General features: G+C 43.8%; 1 protein-coding gene across 1 annotated transcript; it reads right to left on the reverse strand.

The window, feature by feature from the left end:
• Positions 1-5,056: 5,056 nt before the first annotated feature.
• On the reverse strand, positions 5,057-6,381 carry LOC311590611 (uncharacterized protein). Its single transcript, XM_084769771.1, has 2 exons — positions 6,326-6,381; positions 5,057-5,636 (listed from the first exon to the last, which is right to left on the reverse strand). The coding sequence occupies exon 2, from the start codon at positions 5,613-5,615 to the stop codon at positions 5,256-5,258; it is 360 nt and encodes a 119-aa protein (XP_084625897.1). The 5' UTR covers positions 5,616-5,636; positions 6,326-6,381; the 3' UTR covers positions 5,057-5,255.
• Positions 6,382-7,991: the final 1,610 nt, after the last annotated feature.

Genomic DNA, 7,991 nt, shown 5'->3' on the forward strand with positions numbered 1-7,991 from the left:
TATTCAAAGGAAACAGATGACTTTTTCACTTCATAATTTCTGGTATCTCGGTGGTGATGGCATGTCATATCCTAGAACATAAATTTTCTAACAGCTAAAGAGCAAATAGTGATTCTGAAAACCAATGCTCTTCAGGGTGCGACATCTTTCACATATCCCAGCCCCTAATCTCTACTTCCTCTTTTACATCTTATTCTGTCCTTCCTTTTTTTTTTTCTTTTTCTTTCTTTTTTTTTCTTTCCTTTTTTTCTTTTTTTTTACCAAACATTCACTTGGCTTCAAAAAAGGAAGAAGGAGCAATGAGAAGGGACTTGGCTGAAGACCAAGGAGACTAGCACTAAAGGCCTTTTCTTTGGGGCCTTCTGTCTTCCCAGGAATGAGGTGCAGCCTCTGTATGTCACTTTCATGGCTGGAATGAGGGTAACTCTTCTCTACTGCCAACACTGAGTCTCCAGAAAGCACTTCAAATACAACAAATCCTAGAAGACAGGAATGCCTAGGTATCTGCTCACAGGCCTGCTGTGGTCAGACATTCATCCATCATGCATTCATGTACTCACTGATTCAAAGATACGCATCCTCTGTTTTGGTCCTGAGTTTTGAAAGATGCTTTTGTCATAAAGATTAGCTAAGTTGCCCTGAGGATATAATGTATAAACAACGCACAGTAAAACAACCTACTAAGTGTGGTAGCAAAGCTCACCTGACCCAAGTAGAGCTCCTAAGAAGAAGCTATTATACCAGGACAGTGTCACACCTAGTTGTATACGTTTCTGTTTTTCCAAATGGAAGCCTGCTTAAGGCAGAATTGCTAGAATTCATTCATCTTCATTCACCTAGTGTTGGCACAGAAACACATCTCTCGGCACAAAGAATAAGAGATAGATCTTTCTGTAGTCAAATTTGAACAGCCATGCACAGCCCAGGCACAAGGATATAGGTTACTCCAATTTCCATTGTGGAAATTCCAGTGTGGAATTAGTTTCATGGAGTTTTTGTGGCAACAGAAGAAAGACAGTTGTCAATCAAAGAATGTTTTTAAATACCCTGGTGTAAGTATTGAAGCAGGTTACAAGTAGGCAGAGGTGGCCTCAGATTCTAAGTCAATTTTCTTAGCTCTTTGGTTGGTAGAGAATAGAGTTTCAATAAGTTGATATAGTTCAAAGGATTTTATTTGTTTATCACGGTGTTAGGTCTGACAGAGATAGATAAGCAATGGTGTAGGTTTAGACCTACAACAGCCTAAACTCTCCACGTTGTTGAAATTTAATCTGTCAACATTTGTAGACAGAGCTTCTTTTCAGGAATTCTTACTCTAGTAGCATTAAAGAACTGATTAACTAAACAAATAAAAGCACGAATAATTTGGGACTTTCTAGACCAACGGGTGAGGTCAATGTCTCAGGACACCATTATTTGAGACTTTGGAGTTCCCCGAAGGACAACACACATTAGGTCCAATGCAATGTGGCCTTGGCTGCACTCACATCTTGCTGTTCCCATAATGTTACCTTAGCTGATAGAAAGGGCCTAAGAGAATCACATTTGGGTGGAGTGAAGGGTAAATGAGCAGGTGAGCAGAAGGGGTGAAGTTCAGTTCACTGACAAGGAACAAGGGCTCAAGGATGGACCGGAAGACAGCCTAAGGCACTGTAGAATTATGGTACCGTCAGCATCATGAGGGGCAGTCTTGTTCCCTTTGGAAAGGAACAGAGACTCTGATAGATGCACTTTAGTTATCAGAGAGCCTGCTGGGCTTAGGTGTAAAACAAAACGGCAGAAAATGTAAAACTGTGTGAGTCTCTAGATGCCTTGGTGATAAATCTGAATTTAGAAACAAAAGGACTTAATCGGAAAGCAAATGTGCCCTACCTTAGAACGGGCACTCTGCTAAGTAAAATAAAAAGAAAACCCTTGTGCTGAAGAATTCAAGAGCTCGTGAGTGTTTAGGTGATTTCCCAACTAAAGAAGCTACTTGTTCTGTGAGAGGGCTCATAAACTAGGGGGTGGAAGGAATATAAAGAGCTGTGTGCTGCTGTGAGCTGGAGCGAAGCCAGCATGAGGATCAGGGTCAGAGAAAAGTCTGAGTTTATGGCTCCTGTGTCTGGATATGAGATGAGGAAAGAAAAGAGATGATGTACAGAAAAGAGTCAGAATTCAACTAAGACATAAATACTAGAAAGCGACATTATTTAAGTGGAGACGATTTAAGAATGATCCAGAAAGCGAGCTCCCTTCCTTTAGCTTCTTAGTCACCAACTGTGCTTCTGGAGAAACTGATCTTAACATGAATGAAAGGCAGAAGTCATTATTTTGCCTAGCAATGGATGAATGGGGTTAAGAAAATAGTAAATAAGAAGGAAAAAAATAACTTTATAATAAATTGTGAGGGACAAGTATATAACAATTATAGAAACAAAAACTTGATTGGAATGTCATGAGGTGTCCAAATGAGTGTCAGCACTATGGAATTCCTTGCAGGGATCTGATGTTTACAAAGGCTGGGGACAATAAGGACTGAGTTAGTTAAGGGTGGTTTGCTCAAGGAATGGAGGTCACTGTTGGGAGTGGCCATGGTCATAGTGATGTTGTTCTCACTAATGATGAATATAGTTTGACCTCAGTGGTATTTGAAAAAGACCCACACTCCATGAGATAAATTCATTTCAGTAGACTTTTTGTTTTAATGTTTGTCCCTGGTCCTTGGCATTCCTGGGGTCTCCTCAGGGTCTGGAGTCCCTTTAGAGTCTAAACTTTAGACTAGACCATGCCTGTGTATGTATTTATGAGATGACGAGGAATATATATACCCTCAGTAGTGGGAGCTGGAACATGATTGGAGAGTTGGAAGTTTCAGCCTCACCAAGATGGCTGACCCACAGGGCCATCAGTCAGTCTGGGTGCACCAGTATATTAACCTTGTGGGAATTGAGCAGTTCCAAGGAAAGGATTTAAAAAACTGTCCCCCTCCTCTCTATACATGACTTTACACATCTTCTACAATTTGTATAAGTGTCCCCACCAAAGAACCGAGTGTTAAAGACTTGGTCCCTTCCCTTAGATGCTTTGGAGAAGTAGTGATATCTTTAGAGTGTGGAACTTAAAGAGAAGAAGTGAAATTCCTTAAGGCATGTCCCTTGAAAGAAATACTGGGCCCCAACCTTTTATCTTGCTCTCATTGTTTACTCTGACCATAAAATGAGGTCTTTTCTCTCATTATGTACTGACTCAAGACAAGCCCAAGTAAGAAATGATTGAAGCCTCCAAAAGTTTGAGCCAAAATAAATCTTTCCTCCTTATACCAGCTCAAGTATTTTGTCATGATGACACAAAGGTGACTAACGCAGCATCTCTCTCATTGGTCTATTATGCAGCTGTAACCTTCATAACAGACACGTCATCGTAGGTGGACCCTTTCCTGAGTTCTGTGAATTGTTCTGAGGAATCACTAAGCTCAGGGAGGAAGTTTGTAGTCATCCAGGCAGAAGGATGAATACACCAGGACCCAGCTTCCAGTGGGAAGATGGAATAAGAAGAATAAGTGTAGGTCTGATCCTTAGCCCATGGTTAACTCGGGGAGCTGGGGTTAGAAGTAAACCGAATTATTAGAAGCTAGTGATTGTTAGAAGATGGTGGGATCAGCATAGAAATGTGCCATGCATGTGATGTTAAAATCAGTCACACATTTGATTGCCTCAATCTTCCTAACAGCCTAGAACATGCACAATTAGCTTTCTCTCCCCTTTTCAAGGACAATATTGAAATCAAGTAGAGTTGATAACGTACTTCAAGTCATGCAATCAAAATTTCACTAAATAATATGTAGCTCTCTGATTCATAATCATCACTGACAAAAAGATTTGGTGAGCATTGATTAGAAGAGGAAGAACAATTTGATATGCTTTCATTTCTCCACTGGGCAGGAGACAATACCTCTCTCCCTGAGGAGACTAAACAGAAGGAGGCCCATTGAATGGAGGCTGGGGCTGAATTTCATTTTGTAAACTCGAAGTTGAGGTTAAAATAAAACCTCTGGCTGATGAGATCTCACGGGAGCCAAATGTAGACTCTGGACTTGGGAGTTGTGTTTACAGTGCAGAATGAGCGCATCCTGGGTGCAGGAGATGCAGCAGTGGGCACGGAGAGACGCTCTCTTCCCTCTGGAGGTTTACGTTAGAGTGGAGAGGCACAGATTGCAGAAAAGCATGTGAATGCGAGGACATTCATTCTCCTGGGTGAAGGATGTTCTGAAAGCAAAGTGAAGTGACTGAGAGGAGGAAGCTGCACGGGGTTCAGGGGTCCCCGAGGAGAGCTCCTTAGCCATCAGTGTCCTCCACTGCTGTGGGATGGTGGGAAAACAGTGCCTGTGAGAGCAGGAAGTGAGAAGATGAGCAGGCAGGGGTAGGAAGGCAAACACTGACAGCATCCCTTGCTCCTGCTGGGCGAACTTGGACAAATTAAACTTGTGAGGCCTAATTTCTGACTCTGAAAATTAATACTGTTTCAAAGTCATATATTCAAAGGAGTACTGAAAGTAATTTGAAAGCATTGAAAGTTTTCATAGTGATAAAAAAAATCATGACAAATACAGTCTCCTGAATTTTCCAGTTTGTGGTGCTCCCATCTGTTTTTCATTTAGTTGAAAAAGTTTAGTCATATTAAAAAACAACAACAACAACAACAAAAAACAGGAGACAAGTAAAATAAATTAGGTTCTTGACATAACCAGCCACTAGCCACATGCCTAGACTTTTCCCTCTCCAGCTTTTCCACACCAAATATATCTATTGTAAAATAATTTTATCAATATTTCCCTTTGTGTATAATCTTTCATGATTACTGATAGGCCAACATCAAAAGATATGTTTTCTAATTTTAAACATATCCAGGATTCACTGTTTGGGAATAGTTTGTCTCGTCCACCCCACTTTGCATCGTGACCTCCCTTATACTTCTAAACAGGCTTATATCCCAAAAGAGGGCACCATGGTGCCCCAGTTGCAAACAATGACCTGTGAGGAGAATGCTGGGAAAAAATAAGCAAGAGACCAATGAATATTAGTAGGAAGGATTTATTTCGAATCACAGAAGGGAGTGTAACTAGGACACACAATTTGAAATTTCATGCAAAGTTTCATCATCTTAGAGTCCAAAACACGGAAGACAGGATAAGATGGGAGGAAGGGCAGGCAGTAACAGGCCTTCGGAACATAGCTTTCTCCTTTACTGCTTGTCTGAAGTCTTCCTCACCCAGGTCAACAGCAGTCCCCAGACTGCTGGCTGCTGCCACAGCAGCCACTGCTGCCACCACTGCTGCCACAGCATCCACTGCTGCCACCACTGCTGCAGCATCCAGAGCTGTGATGATGGTGATGGAGAGATCTGCGGTGCCTGTGGTGGCTCAGGCAGCAGCCACCACCCCCAGAGCTGCAGCATCCCCCAGAGCTGGAGCCACAGCAGCCCCCAGAGCTGGAGCCGCAGCAGCCCCCAGATCCAAGGCTACAGCAGGAAGACACAGGGGGACACTTGGGAGGACACTTAGGGGGGCACTTTGGGGTCTGGCACTTGGGAGGGCACTTGGGGGTACACTGCTGCTGGCTCTGCTGGCAGGACATTTCTGAGACGAAGTCTGTAACCTAACGAGAAACATAAATGCCATCAGCACAAGGGTCAGGCAGCTGTGTCCTCTGTTCTTTGCGATACTGATTCCAAGACAAGCTATCCTAAAAACAAGACCTATAACTGTAATCGGAGGACTGGTGTGAAGTGAAGTAGAACACAGCGAATGCTCTCTCACATCCCCCTGCCCACCAGTAAGTGGTCCTTACCACCTTCTGACAAAGTCCTTAATACATATCCCATACAGGGTCCCTAGGCTCTGAAACGGAGCTCCTCAGAACTCGTAGTTCTCACTGTGATGGACTTATCTTTCTTACACATGTCAGGGAGACCCCGTCAACACTGAGAGCATTTCCTAGATGAAGCCTAGAGGGGAGGCTGTGAAAGGCCCTACCCCAGCAGCCCATCTCTCACGACCCCTCCTGGTTAGCTGTACTCCCCCATGGCTGTTGTCCTGACTGCTTTGCCCTCACAGCCACAGCACTTGCTTCTCCAGGTATCGACCGGACCAAGAGAGGTCGGGAGATGTCACAGACCGCTGTTCGCAGAGACAGATTGGAGCCGAGGTCAAGATGAGACTGAAGAACCCGTCACCTCGGCTCCCTCTCCCCTGTGGTCTCTCCATTTCCCCTGCCTTTTTCTGCCCTCCTTCCATGCAGTCCTGCCTCTCTCTCTCCCTCCCCAGCCTTGCTTGCTAAGCACTCACCCGTTCACCAGAACAAGCAGGAACTGAGGCTGGTAAGGCTGAGAGGGCTGGTGAGCCTGGCACGGGAGCCCTTTTATGCTAGGCCCCGCGGGATCCTCCTAGAGGTGAGGCATGGCCTGTGTATGCGGAGCGGTCACTTTCCCGGGCTGGAATGAGCATGACTCTTCCCATACTCCCTACTCTGGAACTCTAGGATCTCTGTAGGAACAGTTCAAAAGGAATCTTAGGAGTTCGAGGCTGTGCAGCTATCTCCTCACCAAGTCTATCACAGGCCAGCCATTTCACCGTCAAGCATTCACTCATTTACTAAATCAGTAAATATGTATCCTCTCTATTACTTAGGTTCATACATTTGCAAGATATTAATGACAAAAAGGATGACATGGTTGCCATGAGGAACATATAGTCTTAGAGCATGACTATGCAGGCAATGGTTCACAATGGTGTCATGTGATCTAGATCTCCTGCTTGGCTTCTTATAGCTCTTCCTATGGGTGGTGCCACAGTCTTCATAAACATTTGAAGGTAGAATACATCTTATTCACCTGTGGGTTCTGCAGACATTGTACATCGCTTGACAGAGCAGATTTAGGAAGAGGATTAACCATCAAGAAAAAGGAGGGCAGTCAGGCCAGGTGGCGTGCGCCTTTAATCCCAACACTCAGGAGACAGAGACAGGTGGATCTCTGTGAGATTGAGGTCTAGAGTAGGTTCCAGAGCAGCCCAGGCTACACAGAGAAATCCTTATCCTGAAAAAAAAAAAAAAGAAAGAAAGAAAGAAAGAAAGAAAAGGTAAGGAAAAGGAAAAGAAAAAGAAAGAAAAGAGGGCTGATGTTCATGTAGCACTGAGACAGGCTCAGTAGCTCAGCAGCTTTTGGGGTTCAGTATCCCTTGAGATAAGACAGAGTTCAAGAAAGATGGAGTGCCATTTCTACTAGTACCGGGTACTACCTCTAGAGATCAGTTATCTGAATTGATAACTCTCCAGGGATGAGGTTGGATCCAAAGTTAGATCTGAAGGAATTGTGAAGTGCAGAAGGCAGAGGCCCAGAAAGCCCATGGATCTGGATTCACAGAGCACACAGAGGACTGCCATAAGGAGGAGCTAGGGGGAAAGCAAATATTAACTTTATTTTAGAAGTTACTACAGGCTTTCGCTCTGGGAATGGTGTGAAACTTCTTGAGAATTAGCACTGTTGTATTCGTGAGCTATTACCAGCTCTCAGCAGACACAGCGAAGGTGAATATAATCAGACAATTGTGGTGTTTACACCTGTACCAATTCAGTAGCACTAACTAGCACATACAGGGTGACATTATCGTGGACAGGGCATTGTCGCCACATTTAATGAGCTCATCATGAAACTGGGTACTCTTATAAGAGAGCACAGCAATCCTGTGGCAGGAGTCTGTCAAGGCTTAATAGGAATATGCACAGAAGGACATCAGCTAAAGCTGGTTGTGTGTGGCTTTGTGGCAAGTAAGTGGGCATTTGAAAAATTGTGCAAGTAGATAAAAGTCAGTAAAGGAGAGGACAAATGCTGGGAGATGACATTCTAAAGGGTAGGTAAAGAAGACAAATTAATCTGTTTTGCTTTTGAAACTAATCCACTTACTACACCTAAGGAAAGGGATTATTTGGGCTCACAGTTCCAGGAGGTCAAAG

This window comes from Acomys minous (genome assembly GCF_964271855.1).
Source record: "Acomys minous genome assembly, chromosome: 19".
NCBI lineage: Eukaryota > Metazoa > Chordata > Mammalia > Rodentia > Muridae > Acomys > Acomys minous.